The sequence below is a fragment of the Anneissia japonica genome, unplaced genomic scaffold (assembly GCF_011630105.1).
Source record: "Anneissia japonica isolate Jap-2015-1 unplaced genomic scaffold, ASM1163010v1 scaffold288070_len135173_cov105, whole genome shotgun sequence".
Taxonomy (NCBI): domain Eukaryota; kingdom Metazoa; phylum Echinodermata; class Crinoidea; order Comatulida; family Comatulidae; genus Anneissia; species Anneissia japonica.
In genome coordinates this window covers 3,999-31,487 of record NW_022702359.1, presented here as the reverse complement: position 1 = coordinate 31,487, position 27,489 = coordinate 3,999, and the positions used below count along the sequence as shown (strand labels likewise).

Sequence of the window (27,489 nt, the reverse complement as noted above, 5' to 3'; positions counted from 1 at the left end):
TTATTTGCTTTTAAGTAGCCTATGTTGTTACTTAGCAGAAAGACAACAAAACATAAATAAAAAAGGTATGATAAACCGATTGACGAACTCACAATGATAATTAAGCCTAGTTATATTAAATTTGGCGTTTTCGCAATTCCATATGGCGCTCCATATATTTGTTGAAAACACACCGCGACTGAAATGAAGCGCGACCGAAACGAGGCGCGACCGAAACAAAGCGCGACCGAAATGATCTGTATTCTTATACGCTAGGCTAAACTAGGCCTACAATAGAGAACGACGTCACCCAGTGCAAGGTTTGCCGCAGGTGGTCTACTCTCAGCTCCCGATGTGAAATTTGTGACGTATTTATACAGTTTGTGTACGCTGACGCTATATATTCTTTATGTTACGCCATTTATGCAACAATGCGATGATATGCTTTTTGCTTCGATACGAATTTTGCTTCGATACGATTTGTGTTTCGATACGAATTTTGCTTCGATATGAATTTTGCTTCGATATGAATTTGCTTCGATGAATATTCCCATTGCCAAAAAGTGCAAAAGCTAGTCGCGCTAACCAGGGATACATTCTTTTCCCAAGAGAGTATCTTTGTGTGTATACAGTTCGTCCTTCAATTCGAGACCACCATGCATTGGGACCTGAAAATCTGGGGTGGTCTCGGGGTTGGTCTCCAATTAGAGGGCTAGCTTTGTGTTAAAAGGCTGAAGATTGTTATTTGGGTCTTTGGAAAAGTGGTCTCGAATTAGGGGTCTCGGAATAAGAGGGGTCTCAAATTGGAGGGTGCACTTATTACTTGGCGATATATTTGCAAGAATGTCATCAAAGCATATTATTTTTTATCCATCGCTTGATCCAGTTTCTAATCTATAACTTTTTATCTTTATTTTTTCACTGGCCGCACAGTAGCTTCGATAACAGATCTAAATTAACCATGGTTGAGTGGAAACAGCAAATACTAAAAACTGAAATGGTTTTAGGGGTTTCAGGTCTGAATTGCATTCAGCTTGACAGGTTATTCATCAAAATCAAAATAGGGTTTTGATATGGAATGCATTTCCGCCAGGAGAATGCATTTCCTCCTAGGAAAACCTGTCAAACCCAAGTTTGATGGCACTGACCAAACCGTGTGAAGTGAGCTTAGTAGGTGCCATTGCGCGTACATAGATCTTTCTAGATGCTCTCTTTAAAAAAATTAGTTTTAAAAATCACATTTTTAAAGCAAATTATTTTATTTGCAACACAAATGAAGTAGATGAGACAGAGCTAAATTTTTTTACACACTACTGGTGGAACACGTAAAAAACTGGCCGAACATTTTAATGTTTCTGAAAGAACTACCGTATTAGCAATTGCTTGTTACGGTGTGGGAGTAGAGATTAAGAAGGGGGGATGAATTTAGACATATTACGGGTAACAATGTTTCATCATCTCTGCATTAATTGTCAATATACTTTTGCTATTTGTTACAGTTTATTCTCACAAATAATGTGATGTCGTTGAATAAGAGTCTAGAGCGAATGACAATTATTGAGGTCATTTTCACATATCACTGTCATGGTAATGGGGTTGAGTCCCACTAAGAATGGATTGGTGACAAATGGCCTGGATTGATAATTAAGCAAAGTGCAAATATTAAATAAATTAAACTTGACACTCGTCTCGAAGCAAAATTCCTATAGAAGCAAAATTTGTATCGAAACAAACTTCATATCAAAACATAATTCGTATCGAAGTAAAATTCGTATCAAAGCAAAATTAGTATCGAAGCACAATTAGTATCGAAGCAAAATTTGTATCGAAGCAAATCTTTGACAATATACATGTAACAATACATTGTACATACTTCCTCCTATTCATTATACTATACCAAACCAATAATGGTATGAAGAATGTATGCCACAAAAATTAGTATCGCTCTTCGCATTCGAACCCAGTAAACTCTTTGGTGTAAAATTAGAAAAGAATTTAAAGATATGATCGTAAATCGTGTTGGTCCGCTATAGTTTATGTTTCACCTTGTTTTGTTTTGGTTGTGTTTGCGACGACGCAACGCCAGAACGAAATCACTCATGCGTGACCGTTTTAAAGAATGTCTAGCGCCCTCACAACCTATATTATCCTAAATCAAAGATCTTATAAACATGAGATAGCGTTCTCCGCGATTTACGCGTAACAAATAGAAGCGTCGGTCAAGGTTCAAAAGTTTCCAATTTAGCAAGAGGGCGCCATTCATGCGCTATTATACCAAAGAGAAAAAGTAATCAGTTTTGGAAGAGGGCGTCCTATCTGTTGCCATGGATCTGAGATGGTTCCTGTTCTGCTGTTCACAGGATTGATACCACGGTGTGTACGGTATGGTCAGAGCTGTTAAGGGTCAAAAGTTTCCAATTTAGCAAGAGGGCGCCATTCATGCCTTATTACAGAATTTGCAGGTGTAAATCGCGGAGAACGCTATCTTGTGTCAATAAGATCTTTGTCCTAAATCAAAGATCTTATAAGCACAAAGATAGCGTTCTCCGCGATTTACGCGTGCAAATTCTGTATTAACGCATGTACGCCGCCCTCTTGCAAAATTGGCCAAACTCTCTCTATCTACGGCTCTGGACTATACGTTTACGCGTAACAATTAGAAGCGTCCCATTTACAATGCGCCCTCTCTTTAGAACATAAGGAACAACATTAATTAACGTACTTTGTAACAAACTTTGGCGTAACGCGAACACCCTATCTCAGATCCATGGCAACGACTAGGATGCCCTCTCCCAAAATTATTACTTTCCTGCGCCAAATCGACGCTTCTATTTGTTACGCGTCAATCGCGGAGAATGCTATCTTGTGTTTATAATATTTTTGTCCTAAAATTGTTGTATTGTTGATATCGATTATTATTAAGATTTATAAACTATGAGAGTGCGATTTCCGGGCACCTAGAGGTCCATCCCTGCATATACAAAACGTTCTTACAACATTCCAACACTCGCGAACGTTGTGGTTAGGTTTGTCACAAAACAACGTTTACACATCGTTGTAAGAACGTTCAAACGTTGTGAGGTTGTGAAATTAGGTTATAAGCACGTATGGTTCTACAGAATAACGTTTTTATCACCAAACTGTAAGGTTATTATAACGTTAATAGTAATTGTTATTGTCATGATGGAATAATAGACAATAACTGGATTTGCGTCAGGAGAAACATGTATACGTGTAATTTTGACAATTTAGTGGTTTCAAAGGCTTATTTAATGGATTTCAGAGTTTAACAAAAGGTAGAAAATAAATAAAATTATTTTTTATCCCCGACGAATTGCGATTTTTCACCCCGACGGGGGGCCCTGGTGGCCCCCTTCCCCCTCATCAGTCTATCCTTAAAAAAAAAAGATAAAAAATTGAGTTAAAGAGAAGAAAGATGAAAAAAGAAAAGACGTGTTTTTTTAGCCATTATGACGGAATGTAGTACTAGGCCTAGATATAACAGCTATCAATGCACCATGCTTCAAAAAAAAAAGGTGGGTTTTGCCTATTTCTCCTCTTATAAGGCCTTAATGCATGTAAACCAAGTGATTGACCCGGGCACTACATCTCCCACTAATCTCCCTCTCGGACTGTGGGTTCAGGTTTAGAGCTTGCGACTCCCAGCATAGAAATAGACTATAGAATATAGGTCCTTCATTAGACTTAGCGACGCCGGTGTGGGGAGGGGTGTCTGGGGGAAGGGGCACTTCTGAAAAAAAAATTTGTCGAGGAACACTGCTCTGAAAAAGCATTTTTACCGTCTGAAAGTGCCATTTGTGAGCATCTAGCAGTGGCGGATTTAGAGGGGGGGGCAGCGTAAGGGGCATACGCCCCCTCTATTTTTTTGTAAAAAAATTGTTTTGTAAAGCTTATCAGAAAATTACCATGCTAAATATTAAAAATGAATCAAATGTCAAATCAAAATTAATAAAGGTGCTAGAGTTTTAAGGGAGAATCTCCCCTTGCATCCCTAACAGGGGCTCTTTCCTGAAACTGTTACTTAGTTCCGACATTCACGCCCCCCTCTTTCTTACCGGGCTGGATCCGCCCCTGTCTAGAGATGCCTATTTTAAAAATGTGCTCACTACCTCAGCCCCACCCATGGTGGGGCTGATAGTCCAGTCCCAAATGTAGCAATATCAGAGGTTGCATTTTTTTTTTTTTTTTGCTATATTTAAAAAAAATTGAATATGATGTAGAATAGACATTGATAAATCAAAAAAGTATGTGCACCATTTTTTTTTTCATACGTATTAGGGGGTTGCCAGCAGTTTCAAAATGGCCGCCATTTTTTCCTAAAATTGTCACTAATATTGTAAGTTTATGTCATTAAAATGCAGTATTCAATTGGAAATCTATTCATAACAATGACAACAGTTAACTAAATATTGTACACATTTTTGAGCTATTACAATTTAAAATGGCAGCCACTTTCCATTATTTTAGCTTTTTAGCATTACATATTAATATAAATAACCGATCTGTAAACTGTAAAACAAAAACGTGTGATAGAGCTAGTTATATGCAATTGCCATATGCTGTAATGATGCGAGAGTGAAAGCAGTGGAAGGCATTGTGGTTACACATGATAGGACCAAAGAGGAAAGGGGCGAGTATAACAAACTCAGAGCGGAACTGAATAATCGCGTTGAACAAGGTGAAGAAGATTCAATGATTCGTGGAAGTCGTGTAGTGAAGAAGAAAATTTCACGTTTTTAGGAATATCAATGAAGATCAAAAATCTAATTTAGTAAATAAGAAAGGAAACCCAAATTGTTTTAAATGCATGTATACGAATTGTGACTCAATGCTTAACAAGAAAGAAGAATTAATTCCTCGAGTTAATTTAGAAAATCCTGATTTCATTTTGTTAACAGAAATGTTGCCAAAGAATGTGTCTACATCTGTGGATTTTGTTAATTTGTGTATCAAGGGTTTCCAGTTATTTGTTTCTCCTAATTGTTCTCGCGGAACTGGATTATTTGTTAGGGAAGGTATTTCTGTTTCGGAAGTTTGTTTTAATGAGTTTGTGGAGTCGGTGTGGGTCAAAGTGAACCTTCGTGTTAATGAGAGTATTTTAATTGGTTGTGTTTATCGAAGTCCAAATAGTTCGAATAATAATAATCTGTTACTTTTGGAATTACTAAAGAAGGCTGATGATTTCAATGTTGATCATGTAGTAGTGGTTGGTGATTTTAATTACAAGTTTATTAATTGGGAAACAATGGCGGTTCCTATGGAAAAACATTCTAGAGATTTTCTTGAGTGTACTGATGATCTTTTTTTGGTTTCAACATTGTAAGATTGATACTAGATTTCGAAATGATAATGAACCCTGCACATTAGATTTAGTCTTCTCCAATGATGGGAGTCTAATTATAAATTTAAAATGTACCCCACCATTAGGTCGCAGTGATCATGTTGTGCTAACGTTTGAGATTGATTGTGGTTACTATGTAGAAGACCCTCCTGTGGTAAGAAATTACTACAAAGGGGATTACGATGGTATGAGAAAATATATTAAAGAGTTGGATTTAATTCAGTATTGCAGGTCCTTAAGCATTCAGGAATTAGCTTTACTTATTGAAAGTACTATTCAAGAATGTACTGATAAATTTGTCCCATTAAGATTCAGGACTTCTAATAATAAAAAACCGTGGATGAATAGGGATGTGGAAAAAGCAATTAAACGAAAGCATAAAGCATGGAATGTTTTTCAGAATAGAAGAGATATTGAATCTCGTCAGGAATATGTGAGGTGTACTGTAGAAACAAAGTTACTGCAGAGGTTAAAAATGCACGAACTACATTTGAAGCAAAACTTGCATTAGAATCAAAGGTAAATCCCAAGGCTTGGGCTTATATCAAAAGTAAAACAAAGGTTAAGGATCATATTCCTGATATTTTTGATGAAAATAATGTGCTTGTCAACACTAGTAAAATTAAAAGCAGAAGTGTTTAATAATGCATTTGCTAGTGTGTTTACAGATGAGTCTCATGATCCTCCGGGTTTTGATAATATGGATGTGCCTGGTATAACTTCTATAGAGTTCACAGTTGAAAAAGTGGTAAATCATTTTAAGAGTTTAGACATTACAAAATCTCCTGGTCCCGATGGGATTCATTCTAGAGTACTGATTGAAGTAGTTTAGGTACTTGGAGAATTATTAATTTTGTTGTTTAATAGGTCTTTAAGAGAAGGGATTGTTCCCGATTCGTGGAGACAGGCTAATGTTGTGCCTTTGTTTAAAAAAGGAAATAAAAATAATCCTTTAAATTATAGACCTGTGAGTCTTACGTCTGTAATTTGTAAGTCTATGGAAAAGCTGGTTAAAGTTAGACTTTATGAGTATTTGGAATCTAATAATTTAATTAGAGAAGAGCAACATGGTTTTCGCTCTGGTAGATCTTGCACTACTCAATTACTGGAAGTAGTTGATCAATGGACTCAATGGCCTGATAGTGGTTTGTCGTTTGATTGTATTTACTTCGATTTTCAAAAGGCATTTGACAAAGTTCCTCATCGTAGGTTATTGTCAAAATTAAAGTCTTATGGAGTATCTGGCAACTTGTTGAATTGGATTGTGGCATTTTTGAAAGATAGGAAACAGAGAGTGGTTGTTAATGGTGTTAGTTCTAGATCAAGGAAGTGTCCTTGGACCTTTATTATTTTTAGTTTTCATTAATGATTTACCCATAACTGTTTCTAATTCATTTATAAAGTTGTTCGCGGACGGTACTAAGCTGTTTAGAGTTGTCAATTGTGAAACTGATCGTGAGATTTTACAGGGGGATGTAAATGCTTTATACCAGTGGTCGATAGACTAGCAATTGCCATTTAACTTAACAAAATGCAAGATCATATAACATAATTTCAAATATTTTATTGGTACTGGTACATCAAGATGTGAAATTGTACGTGTTAAGGAGGAATCAGATCTTGGTATTCTATTTGATGATAAGTTGGATTTTTCTAAACACTCTGTAAAGGTTGCAAGAGCAGCAAATAGAAGATTGGGTCTGATCAAAAGAGCATTTAAATTTCTTGATGGTAATGGTTTTTTGCGTCTCTATAAGTCAATGATTCGTCCTTTGATAGAGTATGGTAATTGTGTCTGGAATTCTAAATATAAAAAAGATTCTGATTTATTAGAGAAGGTCCAACAATGCTCCACCAGATTGATTAGAAGTCTGAGTGACAAAGCTTATGTGGAGAGACTTAAGGCTCTTAATTTGCCAACTTTGTTATTTAGAAAAAAACGAGCAGATGTCATTCAGACCTTTAAGATTTTTCAAGGTATTGATCTTTTGGACCCTGAGCGCTTGTTTACAAGATCAGATTATTCTATAACCAGAGGCCATGTATATAAGTTGTATAAACAGAAAATTAAACTTAATGTTAGGAAAAAGGCATTCGTTGTTCGAGTTACTGACGATTGGAACTCCCTTCCTAGTAATGTGGTAAATCAGAGTTCAGTAAATCATTTTAAAGCGGGCTTAGAGAAAGTCTGGTCTGGCCACAACCTTAAATTTTGCCCGTATATGACCGAAGAGGATTCGATAATGATTGAGGGACAAATGAGCTTTGATCTCTAAGTCTCGAAGATTCAAGGTAAATTCAAGGTAAATTACAATAATACAAACAAAACAAACAAAACAAACTCAATAAAATATATTATAATACATACAAAAATTATAGGCTTAGGGAGTGGAGTTTCTTGGTCGTGAGAAAAAAAACAACAAAAAAACCTGTGTTCTGTGACAGGAATTGAACCCAGGACGCTGCGATTGGAAGGCAAGCATCTTAACCACCAAGCTATTCAAATCCACTCCATATATATCTGAAATATTTTATAAAACATGGTGATGATTATAATAATGATGATGAGGATGAGACGATTGTGGTGTTGGCAAAGATGGTGATGATAACGATGGTGATGATAACTATGGTGATGATAACTATGGTGGTGACATTGTTAATAATGATGATTATGCTGGTGCTAAAGGCACCGATGATGATGATTATGACGACGATTACGGCTCACTAATATATTGCTTAAAAAATTGAAACATTTTAATATCATATAGCCTATGATTATATAAAGTTTATGAATTATATAATCTATTCAAAAAGGTCGTGAAATTAAATAGAGAACAGCGTTAACTAATGACAAGCTTAACACTGAGGCTTAGGGAGTGGAGTCTCTTGGTCGTGGGAAAGAAAAAAGAAACCCTGTTCCGTGACAGGAATTGAACCCAGGACGCTGCGATTGGGGGGCAAGCATCTTAACCATTAAGCTTTTCAGATCCACTCCATATATATCTGTAAATATTTTATAAAACATGATGATTATGATAATTATGATGAGGATGAGATGAATGTGGTGTTGGCATCAATGGTGATGATAACGATGGCGATGACAATGGTAATAATGATGATTATGCTGGTAGTGGTACCGTGATGATTATAACGATGATTACAGCTCACTATATTGTTTGAAAAACTTAAACATTTTCCCATAATTCCAACGTCCTTTTTAATATCATGTAAGCCTATTATTCTGTCAATATTTCAAAAACAGAAAGCTGTATAAAACACTTTAATCAACCACGGCCATTCCACGATGAAACATTTTGAAGTCATATAGCAAAATAAGTCAAGTCATCATATGATACCAACACCTTGCTAAAATCCCCATATCAACTTTCAATATCGATCGAACAACCATTATTGCATAGCGATACATAAGCCGTTAACAAAACCGAACATGCTGATAAGTTTTATTATCAACTTCGTCAGACAAATTATTGTTACCGAATGTTGATATCTTCTGTATCACAGAAACTAAACAATTTACACCCGACACACCGAACAAACATAGAAGACATACACAGCAACACAGGAACGAAGAGAGCATCGTCAATGCAAAATGGATCCATCAGCCTCTAACCATTGCGGGATTCACGTTTAATACAAGAAACACAACAGACATTTCCCGATACTTTTATGTTTTTATGATACAGATAATGTATTTCAGTACTTAAAATAACTCACAATTTTATAGACAATGGATGTCATTTATTCATTCAACATTTTAATTCAGAATTCCCAAGTTTCCATAGCACAAAGCCAATAATTAATATTATTTGACTAAATTGTAAAATGTAAATTAACTGACGACACGCTTATTCTTATGTTATTGATGGAGTGTGTTTCGGCTCTTGCCAACCAGTCTTTTGGCATCCCAGACCCTTTGTCACCTGGCCATTTGGATGTCAGTTATTTCCGTGAAAGATAAAAGATACGTCTGAAGTTATAATTGTAATTTTTGTGTTTGCGATTCAATATTTAACATTTATTTCCGTAAAAATCATCAATATAAAATACAGTAAAACACATAAGTAATAAATATTTGAAAAAAAAAAAAGATAGTGGAGTGCTATGGGTAAGAGTATACCAATTAAATTGTATATCAGTCGGTTTTATCAGTCAACTTCTGGGCAACCAAGATAATGCAAAAATTATTCTGCAAACAAAAACTATCCTATTAATAGGTAGGCCTACTAATAATTAAATATTAAGTAGCCTGCTATAAACAAACATTGATATAAAGATATAATTATCTTATTATTTATAGAGGTTCACATTACGGAAGTACAGTAGTATTTTTTTAATACCAAACTGAGTATGTCTGCGTAGTATGTAAGTAACAACTCAGACATGATAGTTTAGGGACACAGTAGAATAATTTTGAACAGCAGAATATTATTCAAGACAGCAGTTATTATAGATCTCTGTGAAAATATGGACACTAATCCTATATGCAGTGAAGCAGATCAACAATGTGTTCATAAATCATATCAAAACATCACCCGATGATATAGGGCATAGCAATAACAATACAATGGAGAGGTTAGGCCATGTAAATACACGCGATACAATACTGTTGACAGGTTAGCGTACTAAATTTATATACCTGTAGACATAGAAAACCTTTTGAAAATGAATTGAACAGAATTCCAAGAGTCTATTTAAGCTGTTTAGAAGACCTGTTGTTGTGAAAGTCATTCTCATCAAACTGTGCTTCTTTTTACCTTGAGTATAATAGGTACCTGCGCCTGTTCACAATTACTGTACCTAACAAACACGGAAATAACTAGGATACAGTTGGACCGTTAAAAATATCCAACATAATTTCAATTGCTATAGAAATTGTTTTCAAAAGCATTTTTTAGTGTATTGTAACGTCAAACCAATAGTGGATAAAGTACTTGAGCAGGCAATGAATTGTGTAACTTTTGAAAATATATTTGAATAAATTCAAAGGATTCGAAGCCCACCAGGTTGTTGTAGTGCAAGGCATATTAATTAGCTGACTGTAAGAAGACTGTATTTAAACTGTCTAATTAGCTGACTGTAAGAAGACTGTATTTAAACTGTCTACAATGATAATAATGCTACAGATAGCCTATATTTTGTTGTAGAAGTTTAAAACTAAAATTGGGTGAAAGGAATTTTAGAGGTGGGTGAGCATCTGTAAGCCTATTTGCATCTGTTTGGATACACAACACTGGACCCCAATGTTGAGTAAATCGTTCAGGACAGATGGTATTGAGGATGTAGTGTAAAAACAGATCGTCACACCAGAGAGCCTGCAGTCACAATATATAATTTATCATTGTCATTGTCGATCGCTGTCACTGCCACTGCTATCAGTGGTGGTGCCAGCGAGGATGGCAAGCAGGGTAAATCCCTTTCCTGTTGGATAGACTGGACCCCCGTCGTCCGACTCCACAACGAAGTCGTCTGATTTGCCTATAAAATATAAGGTTATTTTGATTGCTAATCCCAAATATTGTAGTCTAAAAGCTCAATTTGTGCGGCTGGGCCATACTAAGGCACAAAAACTCTCTTCCCGTGAACCCTACCAGGGATATTTTTTTTTTTATTCCGAGTCCATGACCGAGGCTCTAGTCGGCCCCATTGGAGGCAACGCTGACTCTAACTCAGAGTAGGTGCTAGGGGAAATCAAGCGTCTCTCCACTTGGAGAGACCTTTACCCTGAAGGGGAGAAAAAAAATCACAATTCCTCGGAAAGAAAAAAAAAAGAAGCTATGCTCGACCACGCCCGTCAGGGACAACGGCCCCTCCGTCGAATACCTCGCCCCCACCCACTCTGTCGGGAAAATCCTTGCACCACTCCTGACACTGAAGCGATGCGTTCAATTTTGGTTCCATTTTTCTGTACTGAATATTATTCTGCTACTAGTAATAATAATATACAATGTAAGAGCAGCTTAGCGGTCGGAGAAACCTGTGTGACGTGTTCATGCATCGTAGAGAACGGATGAGACGTTCAAGCCCTTGGCTCCAGGTGCGCATTAACGCAGTAGACGCTTCAGAAAAATTTAAGGGTGTATGTTTAAAAAAAATGCAGTGTACACTTTTCGAAAACGGGTAGAGGATTGACTCCAGGTGTACTGCCCAATCACCACCATAAGAACTACACTGGAAATAAATGCCATACTTTTCGTCTTGTTTGCGAATATTGCAGTCACGGCTAAAAACATCGTTAACATCAAAGATCTTATAAACACAAGATAGCGTTCTCCGCGATTTACGCGTGCAAATTCTGTAATAAGGCATGAATGGCGCCCTCTTGCTAAATTGGAAACTTTTGACCTTTGACCGCTATGACCATACCGTACTGTGAACAGCAGAACAGGAACCATTGTAGAAGTGGTTGGCGCAACGGTTGTGGTTTGGACTCCCAACCTCGAGGTCGGGGGTTCAAAACTCTCGCTGTGCAAGTCGCTTGTGTCCTTGGGCAAGGCACTTTATCTACGGTTGTCTCTCTCCACCCAGGAGTAAAAGTGGGTACCTGGTAGGTTCAAACACAGCCTGCGCTGAATACAGCTGCAACATTATGGAATTCCCCCATGGGGCCTGAGTGTGTGTTCCATATGTGCTTGATCCAGTGATCCGGGGTAATAATGTTCAGCGCATAGAGAAGTTTGATATGCGCTATATAAGTATACAATAATAATAATAATAATAATCTCAAATCCATGGCAACAGATAGGACGCCCTCTTCCAAAACTGATTACTTTTTCTCTTTGGTATAATAGTGCATGAATGGCGCCCTCTTGCTAAATTGGAAACTTTTGAACCTTGACCGACGCTTCTATTTGTTATGCGTAAATCGCGGAGAACGCTATCTTGTGTTTATAAGATCTTTGGTTAACATACAATGGTCTATAGAGGGAGTACTACAAATAAATTAATAGAGATGAGGAACAGTTCTGTGAAATACCGAATCTGTTCAAACATAGACAGAATTTTATCAAGTGACCTTTCACCTACAGAATTAAAGGTCTTAAAGTAAAGCATACATAATCTGTGTAATGATCCTAATATAACACTAATGTCAGCACTTATTGTCAATCCCTCATAGGTTTTTTAACTTAAATATTATTCTTAAATTTTTAGAAAAGTGGTTCCCAACCAGGTGTATGCGGACCATTTAGGGCCCACAAAAACTAATTGGGGGTTCGTGGTAACGCACGCATAATGAAAAACCAATCTTTGCGCTTCTACAAAATAAATAAAAAAATGCAGACATTTTCAACAAAAACAACAGTTTTTTTCATAACTATCTAAGTGGTGTACCGCAAGTTTAAATAGGCCTATACGTATATAGGCCTATTATAAATGTCAAGAAAGCCTCCCTACAGACAAGGACTTATAACTGTTACTGGTGACAGTTATAAGTCCTTGCTACAAACTCCCACAACATACAAATCGAAATTGTTTATGATTTTTCAGACCTTTAATTCAAATCTTCAAATTAATAGAATATTTTTCATTTCCAATTTTTAATTGCAAGTTAATACCTAGGCTTACTTAAATATAAATTAGGCAATTCAAATGTGGAATTAATGTTTTTTTACTTCATTGCTGCAGACAGTGCATCTTTAACATTCTCGTCTTTTGCTGATAAACTGTGTGATTATTTACTTGTGCTGCTAATAAGGTAGAAAATCTCTGTTGCCTTTTATACAAATATTTACCTTCAAAGAGTTTCTAAGATATATGCTTCTATGTATGATGAAATGAATAAAGAAATGTTTATAGAATCTAGTCTGGGTGTTTTTATTTTGCCTTTTATACAAAACCTTTAACGTTTATTGTAAGGGTCTTGAGGTAAAATCAATCTGATATGATAGTAAAGTCTACAACAAAACAAATAGACAAAGACTGTTATAATTATATTACATAATATTATAAAAGCAAATAAGCAATACTAAAATTCTTTGCTGTAACGTTAATATTATGGCTTACGATGATAACAAATCAACAGTTCAATGTTGCGAAAATCAAAACATGTCCTCAATAATTAGTCATTAGAGGTGCACCATACTTCTTCATCCCATCCGCACGTCGTCCCCTCAACCAAAATGATCATCGCACTACACCTAGGCCTAGGTTACGTAAATAAACTTCTTTTTAAAACAATAAAAACATTAAAACTCAAATAAACGCAGTAACTCACCGAGTCTTCCAATGTCAAATTTGTCCGAAGACGAATAATAAATGAATGAAACGGAGTCAGAATAGGCCTAATAAATTAGTGATAAATTACGAATTTTATAAGCATAGGTTAGCAGCTAGCGTACGAACTGACTTCTGCCTTGTTATCTTATGGAGCGCAACATGCGCACAAAATAATAAAAACCCCGGAATATAAATATAATGTGATTTGCCCATATTATGGCCAAATCACATTATATTTGTCACAAGCCTAATGTGACGTAGCTCTAATGATTGTCTTCTTGCCTGTAGCTTAGTGTGGACGTACCTCTTATGATTGTGTCTTCTTGCCTGTAGGTTCACCTGGAACAGGCAACATTCGTTATGCCCCTTTCCCACATTCACGATTTTTGCTACGATAGAGCACGATTTTTGAGTTTTGAAAAATCGCAATGGCGTCGTCGTAAATGTCGCGGTAAAAAATAATTCATCGTATTACATCGTACTACATCTTGATGTCATCGTGATAAAGCACGATTTTTTTTGTTAAAAAAAATCGTGCTCAATCGTAGCCGTGAAAAAGATCTTGGTCTACCGTAGCGGCATCGTGTGAGTGGCGTAACGTTATCGTCGTTTGTCATGACTGTGTCTTGTCCATTCCTACTACCAACAACACCTGCGACAAGCCAACGTCGCTGCGGTGCTGAGAGGGTACGATGCCACCAGGATACCATCAAGACACTTTTCCGGGTGTCAATCAAACAAACTGTAGCATCTGAGCCCTGTATAAAAAGCCAATTTGATATATTTAATAACATTTTAACAATCTTACTTCATAGATTTACTTTGATGACTGATAACCATGGTGATAAAAACTTCTGTGCAATACAAACTAAGACACTTTAAAAGGTATAAGAGAGCATCCAGCAATAAAAGTGCCATATTTTTTTTAAAATGTTATACCTCAGCCCCAACCATAATACCTTTTAGCACCCCTCTATCCAACACGTACCCCTAACGAAACATACGGGATCCTCCTCTGTTTTCTCATTTAATTTTAAATTTAATTATTAGAAAATTCAAATAAAATGGAATTGATCTTTATTTTGTTTTAAAACTCATAACGGTACGTACACTTTGTCAATTTGGTGGAAGAAAATCTCAACCGATTGTTTCGGCTACTTTTGTAGCCATTACAATGAAAACACTGTGCCACAGTGTAGCTATCATTATCATCATCATCATCGTTATCGTCATCGTCATCATCATCATCATTATTAATATTATTATTATTATTATTATTATTATTATTATTATTATTATTATTATTATTATTATTATTATTATCAAATACAGGCTTAACGTAGTCATGTTATTATCACAGAGTTTTTGAACAATACCATTATCATTTTATTAGAAAAAAACAACAATACAAACCAAAATAATTACATGTTTAAAATAACCACACAATTGCTATAAACAAACCTAAACGTAAATAGGCCTACGTAATAATATACTTACCTATTATTCAATAATAAAAAATACATAAACTAAATATTCTTAAAATGAAAGCAACATAATAATTCAAGGATTTACTTAATACGTTCTTGTCTTAAGTATATGGAACTAATAAAACGGAATCTTGTTTAAGAAATACTAATACTAGATTCGTCGGAAGTCTCAAAACATATTAACATTAAATTTCCGGATTTAACAGCGTCAGTTTTGATGAGACTAAACGTCTAACCGTGGGGGGGGGGGTGAATGGCAGGCCCGACAATCCCGAACACAATTAAATTTTCAATCGGGTGTCATTGGGAACAAAACTACAGTGATCATAAGTCAAAACGTCAAAACGTAAGTTCCTTTGTTTTCTGCTTTATCCAGAGATATAAAGTTTATATATTATATAAGCTTATATAATACTATAATACTATAAAACATATATTTATAATAATTTATTAGCACAAGTCAAGCCATATAAAATACATTTGAAAACTTGGAATTAAGGAAAAAGTACATTAAAACAAATAACACAGATAATACTATACATCCAAGAACTAATACTGATAAATACATAAAAATATATATACAGGTATAGTAATGAGAATTAAATCGCAAAATTTTGCAAATGCATTTTGCACCCTAGTTTTTTAATTATATAAATACTTGTCGTTACTTGTAAAAACAAAGCCATCGCTAACTACCTCCACTGTAATGAATGTTTCTCTCAAGTTACAGCCCACCATAACCAATTAAATACAACTAGAATTGAAATCATAAACTCTAAACCAATGTCAATTTCATTCAATCACACATTTTTTTTTACATCTTTCAGTACGATATTGTTCATTACATTCACACTGCATGGACGAAAGCTTGTGTATCAATAATGTTCTACCAATTTCTGTTGCTCTTGATCATTAATCTACTCTGGGTGAACATTGTCACCATTTCTATTATTTACACAATTAATTATCAAGAAGGCTAACAAAACAGAAATCAAAACAAAGAACAGGAAGATGTCATTGACATTTGAATTATCTGAAGCTTGGTTTCCATAGAATCGCTACACTGTCGCAGCGTTTTCACTGCAATAATTGCATTGCGCAGCTGTCCCCGATGCAATCGGGAACATTCCCTGATTCGACTGACCAATCAGTGTCACCAGAGCAGTCGGCGGAGAGCGTGTAGCGATTTTTATGGAAACTGCAGGCTTAATCGATAATTAGGAAAATTTCTTCTTATAATCTATTTTTAAAAAGCTAGAACAGACTATTTTGAATTGTTATAGTAATTTTGTTCCAAACATTCTACAGCGATTTTCAATACGCTATTAATTACGGAGCAGCTTGAAAATGGTGGAAATGGTGAAAATGGAGTAATGGCATATTTCGTTCAATATCTATGCTGGTCAAACCATATAAATATTATTACACAAGTAAGATGGTGCAATACTACAATCATGTTATATGGCTGTAAATAGCTTTAGAATTTCCTTTAAACAAATTTATTTGGAATCAATCATTTATTTTATAATTTCTTTTTCATTCGAAATATAAAAGTTGTTTTCAACTTTTATATTTGGATGAAAAAGAAGATTTTATACTGTAACGTTGTTTATTAGTTGTGACGATGTATAGTATTTGTTTTACTATACTGTAGCTGACTTCTGTACTTCACGTCTTCTGGTTGTACTGTACTTGATTTAAACACAATTAGCACACTTCTTGGTCATCAACTCCAGCAAACCAATGTACTTCAAACAATTCAGCCAACACAGATATACTGTAATTTCAAATCTTAATTTTAATGTCGACTCAGCAATCAACTTAACAGAGGCATTCACGGCGCCCTTGCCGGAAGAGAGAACTTCAGTCTTGAAGTGTTGTACCAAACCTAACTAAATTTAAGTTTCCCACTATAATTATACCAAGCCATCATTGGTATGTAAACCAATCACATACAAGCCTATAATCACATGATCTCTCATTAACCAATCATAAAATATCAATGATCTCTATACAGTAAAATATACAATGCCCAGCATCTGCCAGCTTGCATTGTCTCATAAATAACCATGTGTATATATAAAATAAACATTTCACTTCCTTAATGTTGCTCCACCCAATATAATCAAATGTAACAAACAATGTAGAATAAATTCTACAATCACCAAGTATTAACAATTAAATACACATAATAGGTCTACATATACAGTACTCCATTACACATACCAATAGCTTTAGAACGTGTTAAGTGCTTCAGCTTCGGCTATCATTTCATTTTTCATAAGCCTTTAAATGAATTCTTTTCTTGTGTCCACAGTAAGTATTTTCTGTATTCCATATTAGACACCAAGGGTCTGTTAGTTCTTTAACGTTAAGGTTATACAAATAACCAATGCGATCTTTACTGTCTTCGTTCATAGCTGTGTCGAATTTCATCAAATTTCTTCGATTATCTGAAAAGTTACGTATTACAACTTTACTTAAATCTGGAAATGTTGGTACCATTTTCTTGATATTCAATTCTACACCGCGCTGCTCGCATAAAATTACAACCTCGGCAAGAACATCTTGAACAGAACATGTTTGATTGGCTAATAAGACCATTATCCAAAAGCAATCGAAACAGTTCGATTGGCTTATTCAGCTCCTGTAGTTTGGTTACCTGAATACAGTCAAACTCGCTAAGTAGGCCTAAGGGCTCATTAGCTCGTAGGCACCACAATAGAACGTTGGCAAGCTTGACAAACCAAAATATTCAAAGTAATGACCGAGTAAATACTGACCAAGTGTATACTTAAATAAATTTAACAAAAATAAATCAGTTTAAAGAAAGATTTTTGTTGGCTTCGAAACGTAAAATAATATGTGTATCCGAGAAAAACCGTAACGGAGCCGAAAACGTCTAGCTATGTACCCGTTTTAAAGCGATGGCTAGGGGATATGACCGGTTGAGCCGCCGACAAGTTGAGCCGCTGGTAATTTCTATGGAACGCCAAGCGCGTCTCTCAGAATGTACAGTAGTCGGCTTGCCGATGTCATCAGTGAATGAACCCCCCGGATACCAGCTACTGTACATATTCATCCCACAGTCTTGTCAGTCGTTGATTTGCTCGTATTGCCGTTCGTGATGTATAATTGAAAATTAGAATTTTGATATTTTTATGTACTACATTTTTATAAAAATATATGAAGTTGTATAATTGCAAAATCGTATTAAAAATGTAATTTTATGTACTACATTTTTATAAAAATAAATGAAGTTGTATAAATGCAAAATCGTATTAAAATGTGTTTATTTACGTTTGGTTTGCGGCGTATTTCAATTAACTTATTCGTTATTTGTACTATTTTGTTTAATTATTTAATTAAATTATTTATTATATGTAAGTTTAACAAATAGTACAAAAATAAAAAGTATATAAATTACAAAACCATAGTAAATACTGTATAATAACATAGGCCTAACACATTTAAATTTATTATTTATTATTCATGCAAAATCGTATTAAAAATGTAATAACTTGATTATTTTTTACATTTGGTTTGCAGTGTATTTCAATTAACTTATTCGTTATTTGTATTTTATTTATTGTAAAATATACCGTAAGATAATGAATACGATTTTTCATTCAAGCAACCTTTAGTTGTACAGTAGTAAAGAATATGTTAGGCCTAGATCTGGTCGTGGCTTGACAGCTTAGCGCGAGAGATCCGATGTTGTATGCATATATCGTCGTCGCGCTCGGATTTCAAAATTATGCCTTCTATTTTACCGATTTTACGCGTGCATCTATGGCCCGATTTTGATAAAAATACATGTCTGTTTTAGATTTTATGTTCTAAATGTTAATTTCGGAAGTGGTATTTCTCGAATTTGTATGAAAAAAAAAAATTGCCGAGCCGATTAAAAAAAAAATCGGTCGGTCGCGGAGGGCAACACAACATTTTTTGGGGGGGGGGGTGGAGGCTTACAATGTTGTCTGCTTATTTTACAATTACAACATCAAACGATTTACCTGGCATCCGCTCTTCATGTGTGGAATCTGTGAACATGGGCATATGAGGTAGATCCTTAGACAAGGATGCATCTTGAATATCTACAAGTATATGAAGAATATGTATTTCACATAGGTTGTTACTCATTTATTTAAAAAATAACTGATAATTTATTTAGATTTAGACTTCGTTTAATATAGACAGAGGGATAACAGAGACCCAAAGTGTGAAAAATCTAAGCTCAAATCCATGAAATTAAAAATGGAATGGTAAACTGTTACGTCAAACAGTACTTTATGGATGAACAGCTGCTCTACATGAATCACGTCTTACACAGGAGAAGAGTGGGGAACAACAGCTAGCTAACATCAACAAATGTACAATGATCGGTGCTTACAGTTTACTATATTAAGTACATTTAATGATGGTCTGATAGTGCTACATATTTTTTGTTTGATTAATGTTGTTTCAATGTAAGTACTCCAGCAAGATGTGTTTTTTTTTTTAAATATATTTTTGTGGTTATCTTTAGTAAATTTCTGTTTCACTATTCTTGTTATCGTTTACAGTAGTTAATTATTATGCGTAATAATTGGGGGTTTTTCGATACTGAATAAATTCAACCAATAGGGAGAAATGAATAAAGATATTTTGTTGAGATTGTTCAACACACTGACACTGAACAGAGAACGAATATAGAAATGTTTGTAATAGAAACCAACCTTCTTGAAACAAGACCTTAAAACGAGATGTGTTCATTTTCAACTTTCCACATGAAACCCTATCGTTTTCTAAACATTTCTCAAGAGTATGTAAATGAGGTGGGTGCGTTGAATGGCATTCGCTGCACAAGACGCGTAACTCGTAACCGATTCCTACTGTTGTACCATACACAGTCTTCAGTTGATGCTTGAGATAGTTTAATACCTACAGAGCATAATAGAAAAAAAAGTATTATTATCTGTATATTACGTACAGTATACATTTTATATTGTGTTGTTGTATTGTACTGTATGTAGTAGCAAGCTAGACAGTGAAACTGTACAGTTTTCGCACATGACAGTTAATATTGGTTTTCAAGGTAGGCGCATATCACCGCATATGCCTATGAATTATAGCCATTAGTCTTGTCATCATCAATACTATATATTTTCCTGATGCAAACACACATCAAAATATCATCATTATCATCGGTATCATTATTATAACCATTATATCATTATTATTATCATTATCATTATATCATTATTATTATCATTATCATTATAAATCTTTCCTGTAAGATTAACAAGAATTATGGGACAGCATAACAAAGATTAAATACAGTTAGAATGTAACAATACAATCCAATCACCGGGGTAGTAATGTGAAGCGCTTAGAGGCTTTATGCATGAGGCGCTATATAAGACGGACATATTATTATTATTGTTTACCTCCATACAGACACTCGGGTGCGGTTCTGATATTACTTGTTCACCATTTGCATCTTTATCAATCCGATGTGTTATTTCAAGTTACAGGGAAAACAAAATTAAAAACGTAATTCAGAAAATTTACATAGCACATTATTGGTAACAATAATAATAATAATAATAATAATAATAATAATAATAAATAATAAAAATAATACTTAAAAAAACTGGACTAATGAAATTCATTATCTATAAAAATAATAGAGTAATAAAATTATTATAACAACAATGATAATAGGTTTCATGGAATACTAAAACCTACTTTTAAATTCTAAAAAAATACATAATTTCATATCAAAAACAAATTAACAATAGCAGTAATAGAAAATGACATTTATTATTATTTTCACACAATAGATGACGTACCTTCAATGCATGCATGTTCTTGATTTTGACGGCTCCCAGACTCACTAAGTGATCATCATCAAAGTCAAAGTCGTTACGATTCTAAAACAATTCCGCATCATCGCTTTTACCTTTCTTCTTCATCAAGTCGACAAAGGCAACGACTAAAACACTGTAGACAGCATCAGGGAGGAAGTCTGTTGGAGTCACGTAGATTGATACCATCTTCTTTTTTGTCTTTCTCAACTTCAAGTTCTTGTCCTTAACGATACTCATTAGACAAGGGACGATGAATGTTCGATCATCTTCAGATTCCTAATTTAAATATGTCAGAAAATGCATAATGAATGTGAATGTGATACTAATTATTATTAAAGATTACTATAATTATTGTCAGGATTATGTATACTTAAATTATAAAACATATTGAAGAGTGGGTTTGCATGTATGCTCCAAGTAAAATAAAATGCAAAAGCAATGAAAAAACGGTTTACAATCATTGAAAGTTGACTTACGGAACACAAATTTCTTAAACTATAACAAAAAAAAACATGGTTATTTCAATAGCTCCTGCTATCTGTATCTGATAATCGTACGCTGATAAAGGTAGCAGGTGCTACTGACAATTGCGTATGAAACTTCGCATTAATGCATACATACACAGGCCTACATACAGTACATGATAATCAGAGACATTAACTTACCTTCTGTTTTTCAAGAGCAATCCAAAAACCTTCATCAGTTCTATAAAAACTTCAAAGTTGCTTTTGTCTTCCTCTAACTCATGCTTCCACAGATGACGCAGCAATGTCTCACTCAGAATGCCTTTATCAAGCAGATGCCACTTCATCTTCATCACTGCGGGTCTCTAAATAAAAATAAAATCAACAAAAACATAATTTTATTAATAAAAGTGTGTAGAGGATTTTAAATACCATTTTTTCTTTAATTTTAAAGCACATTTAGCATTTATTCTAGAACAGGTCAGGTGTGCAATTCGAAAATGGTCATTAATATACTCTAATTATTTCGGATTTGGTATACTATATGTTAAAATGTGTATGGTCTATCCCGCACGCCAGTTTACTTGATTGTTAATAGTACCTGATCTTCTGTTGTTATTACTTTCGTGAAGATTTCAATCAACATGTGGACGTTAGTAATCACAGTGTTCTTCAACTTCATGTTAGTTGGCGAATACATAATGATTCCGCAATCATTTAAATAGTTGAGAATGTGGATGGTGTTTTCGTTCGGAATTCCACAATCGACAGCAATCTCATTGACCTAAAAAAATATTGAATAAAATATTAGAAACACTCTAATAGTTGTCTATAAGTATAAATATAATCAACATAAAAATATTCATGACAGTGAAATGTTATTACATCTAACCTTGATATAGAAATAATAAAAATAATTAATAATTAATAATAATAATAATAATAATAATTACATTTATTATAATTAATTCTAAAATATTTTTCCACAATTTTATAGAATGTTTATGATAGAATGTTTATGAGGCTAAGGAAATTTCGGAAAAATAGGACAAAATGGTACCTCGTCTAAGGACATGCGCAGTGTTGTTTTCCCAACTTCTTGGATTTTCGACTGGAAATCAACCCATTTTGTGGGAACTGTTTTTGCCATTTGCTTTGTGTAACCTCCGAAATTTTTCTTTAATTCTTTAATCCCTTTGTCATTTGCTGATGTATTATCCACAGCATACATCGTTCTGTCTACGTGAAGTTCGAATGGCATCCCTTTGATTTCTTCAAATATTATTTTGAATATTGCTCCAATCTTTGAATAAAATTAAATAGTACAATTTCATATAATTTCATTTTACCTGTGTTTTTATACATTGAAATTTACAAAAACAACAAAGGTGTAGCACATTAGAGAATCCAAAATTGGGATTCATTCACTTAGAGTGGGGAACCTCCTACCAACGGATTACCTATAGCCCGTTTTATGAGTGCCGTTGACTTTGTAGTACAGAATTCTGGAAGGCAGGGTAGTAGCTGTAGAAAACTATGGTGGGTTGTGGACATTGTGTTGACAGGTGTGGAGTTGAATAGATTGGATGCTCGCCTTCCAATCTCAGGGTCATTGGTTAAAATCCTGTTAGATCCCAAGATATTTCACTCACGATTAAAAAGAACTCCACTACATAAGTCTCATTATGAGTTTATGTAGAGCATCATGTGTTTATGTTTGTCATGTGAAGGGTTTGTCACCTATTTAATAGGACAGTGATTTAGTCGCTATGGGAAAATAAATTAAATTTTAAGGGTGGGTAATAACATTGGTAAACTCCAATAAAAGTGGATTTCAATGATGGACATGGGGGTAAATAAAGATGGGTTAAGGGCCATAAAATTAGCTTCAAGCTGGGAGAAAAACTTCAAGCCAAGGTGGCCCCCGCCTACCGCCGCAAATCATAACTATATTCCTGTGGTGGAGATCATCCTAAACACTTAGGCAAGTGCGTGCAAGGTTTCGTTTTTTGTGGTTTTTCTGGTAATTTAGAATGTTGTGATCCTCATCACCAACACCACCACCATCGTCATCGTTGTCATTGATTGTCATCACCATATTCAAAAAGGCAAATGCTTGCAAAAGAACATTTTGATAAATTATATATTTAAATATCCAGAGTTAAATAACTACATTATTAGTATTATCAAGGCCATTGATAGATACCTTTGGGAACAAGGGGAATATTTGTTAATACTTTGTTAAGTAGAGACTAAAGTTATCACTTTATGTATTAACAAGTCTTTTATTTATTTTTACATTACACAAAATTAGAGTATACTATAATATGTCTAAAACTGAGAGTAATATCTTACCTGATTCTTATCCTCCTCACTTCCCTCTAACTTGTCTTTGTGTGTGCCAACCAAACTGATTGTGGGTGAGGCTATTGTGTCATTTATCAATTTCGTACTTGCATTATATTGTAGTACAGCGTGCTCATATATTGACCGTATCCAGAAAATAATCATTTGGAGATTAGTCATTTCAAACTGATCCTGATAAAAGGAAGAAAGGAATAAAGGAGAGTAAAGAGAGAGAAGAAAATGAGTGTCATAGATAAGACTATTAAATTACAATGTTATCAAACTATCTATACAAAATATAAGAACATAGTTATTATACAAAAAACAGATCTGATATGCAATAAGTTAATGAAAACTAATTCTCTTTATTGCATATTAGAAAAGATGAAATGATTTATTTACTTTTAGTGGACCTCTTGATTTTGCCAATTCATTTAAAGGTTCAAACAAACTAAAAGCAACGACATATGACGATCCATTTGTCAAGAATAACTGGAAGGGAAAAAATAAGTATGTAAACACATGATCGATTAATGAAAAAATATTAAACATAGAGTAACATTAAACATAACCTAAATGTCAACCCCTGTTATCCCAATAATACCTCCAAGGTTATCCCAACTATTATCAGCACAATCGCTAATTGTATTATCAATAATTATAAGGACACAAATGGAAGTAGTCATATATGGGTGATCTTTGGCTTTGCTGATTAAATATTCTTCTCTGTTTGTAAAAGTTTCTACGGTAGTAGCGTATTTTCTTCCGTAATTATTTTTCTAAATCATATTTTCCCATTTACTCTTCATTGTAGATTTGTGTGTTTATCATTTTAATACGGTACATGTTGATGTGAATATGTAATGTTGCTGTATTTATCATAATTTTTTTTAAAGAATTTTTTGCTGCTTCATTGTAGTAGTGCACCAACATGAATATATTTAAACATCCACGAACCCTCGACTGAACGCTACGTGATTGGCTGTGGACCTAATGATAATTGGTCATACATATAATTTAAGCACCTCCAGAACTCTCAAAATATTGAACAGCACGTGATTGGCTATAGTCATATGGTTGAGCTTAAACTTTACAGACGATCAGTTTTTCTTTATTATTAATTAATCGCGTTTATTATAACATCACATGTGAAAGAAAAACAAATCTATTTCTGAGACAGATAATCTACTGTATGTCCAGTGACAATTACAATAATATTAGAATGTAGCCTTGTATACTATAATCAGTAAAGTGCTATGATGCTTACCCTATGTGTTACATAATATGAGATTTGGCCTGCATAATCCCAAAGTAGATAGTAAACCAGATAAGTCCAACAATAGAATATTAAGTCATCATAATTCATAATTATTTATTAATAATTTTAATAATTTTATTTTGTACATAATTGGTTGAAGCATATGAAGGGGGTATATGAGGGTTTATTGAAATATTAAAAACAAAAAGTGGTATTAATTAAGTGGCGATGTGTAGCGTGACGTGCTAGGTTTGTCATGTTCTCTTAAAATTTATAGTCCACTATTGTGTGCTCTTTAGAAATTGGTTACAATGAGAGTGAAAATTGAGACAATAGGGAGATAAGTCTGCCAGCTGGATTTACAGTCAGAAAAGAATCTTCTTGCCCATTAAATTAATGAGGGTATTGAATTTGAAAACAAAAGGGTTAGGTTAGGGGATTATTGGTGACAGATTAGTGACTGTAAATTTGGTGACTATAGTTTGAATTGCCCGGGTGAATGAGATTTAGTGACGTAGCGCGGAATGGACGATGTTTAGTGATAATATCTTAAACTTGGCCCGTATAATTATGGTGTTTGTGGTTGGAGCGAAATTAGCTGTGTTATGTAAAGATAGAAATAAATCTGATTTGATTGATCAAGTAATACAGAGTGTAGACAAATACGTGAAGACGGAATTTTTGGAATGGATTAATATCCAAGGAGGTTGGGTAAGTCACTTTTTTTTTGTATTTACAATCAATGATAAAACACATTTAATTCGTGTCTATATACAGTATTATCATCAATCATTACTTAAAAAATTGAATTTGTTTCCAACTCTATAGGCCTATATGTACATTTTTTTTCAGAACAATTTCGATCAATCGTATACTCAACACAAAACGATAGCAGAAATTCCTCTAATGAACGTTTCGTCATGGATAGCGTTAAGCCTAATAACAACTTTGTATCTATACAACACATTCTGTTAAGTATGATATGTGTGAGTTATGTGTATATCGACACACACTTATCCAGGATGTTTCTTTTGCCAGCCGTCAATTGGTGTATTCTGGTAATCTGGAATACTGGTATTTGTTTTCATGCAAAATTTGATCAAATCAAATAACGTTACCTTTTATTTTACAGTGGGAAACGTTATGCCAGTAATCGAGCATCTGTACGCGAGATATTGAAGGAAAAACGAACACTTAATACATGAATTTATAAATTATATGATGATTTGTATAATTATTAGTTTGAAACAAAATAAATGAAAAGCATTCTTGTTTATTGTTGACACATATATATGACTCTTTCTTTTTTTAATTTACATCGTGTACCTTTAGTGGAGCAATAAATTATAGGTAGGCCTATACTAAGACCCTAAAATCCTGGTAGTTCAGAGGGGGTAGAATCAGAACTTAAAATGGTTACAATAGTGATGGCGAAGATGATGGTGTTGATGATGAGGATGATGATGATGATGATGATGTTCAAAAAGACGATATACAATACTATTTAATAAAATGTCTATACAAAATACAAATTCAAATGTATACAAAAGAAAAATAAACACGAGAACAAGATGATAACCCTATAAGATCGGAATATAGGGACCCTAAATATTTGAAACAAACTTAATTTTAATTTAAACTGCTATCCCAATATAATATACAGTAATCGATGAACTAGAAATGTTAAAATAATAACCTAGTAAAATCCAAATTTACCTAGAGAAAATAATAAATATTTATTAACCGTACGAAATACATAAAAGAGTTGAAAATACTCAAACAATGTAATATTATTAACAATTAATTAGAAAATTACCGGAAGAGCGTTTTATAAACGTACACTTAATACATGAATTTATAAATTATATGATGATCTGTATAATTATTAGTTTGAAACAAAATAAATGAAAAGCATTCTTACTTATTGCTGAAACATATGTATGACTCTTTCTTTTTTGAATTTACATCGTGTACCTTTAGTGGAGCAATAAATTATAGGTAGGCCTATACTACGACCCTTAAATCCTGGTAGTTCAGAGGAGGTAGAATCAGAACTTAAAATGGTTACAATAATGATGGCGAAGATGATGGTGCTGATGATGAGGATGATGATGATGATGATGTTCAAAAAGACGATATGCAAAATATATGCTTACATTAAGTTACAATTATGAAGCGAAAATTTAGGTATATTCAAAACATGTAAATAAATTCAAATATGAATTTCTAATTCATAATAAAACGGTCGAAACTAATAAAAATCTATCGGGCAAAACTGTAATCAAAATGTAAGATAGTTTAAAACTAAACTACATAAATCAGTCAAATATAAATGAAATATACTTTAACAGATTACAAATCAAATAAAATACATTACGAAAGTACATAAAAGAAATAACATTGTCAATTAGAAAGTAATAACCTATTAAAAACCACAATTAATTATCAAACGTGCACAATTTAATCTACAAATAAAAACTTGAATGAAATATTTAACCTAAAGTAA

The 27,489-nt window shown here is 33.9% G+C and overlaps 2 protein-coding genes across 2 annotated transcripts in view; both read right to left on the bottom strand.

The window, feature by feature from the left end:
* Positions 1–13,694, bottom strand: part of LOC117103852 — a 60,545-nt gene extending 46,851 nt beyond the window's left edge. The window contains exon 1 of the mRNA XM_033244466.1: positions 13,575–13,694. The gene's annotated coding sequence lies outside the window, so the exon portion shown is untranslated. The remainder of the gene's footprint in view (positions 1–13,574) is intronic.
* Positions 13,695–14,305: 611 nt separating this feature from the next.
* Positions 14,306–20,550, bottom strand: LOC117103848. The gene is made up of 4 exons (XM_033244461.1): positions 20,493–20,550; positions 19,782–19,986; positions 19,080–19,160; positions 14,306–14,334 (listed from the first exon to the last, which is right to left on the bottom strand). Exons 1-4 carry the CDS (start codon positions 20,496–20,498, stop codon positions 14,306–14,308), a joined length of 321 nt encoding a protein of 106 aa, XP_033100352.1. The 5' UTR covers positions 20,499–20,550.
* Positions 20,551–27,489: the final 6,939 nt, after the last annotated feature.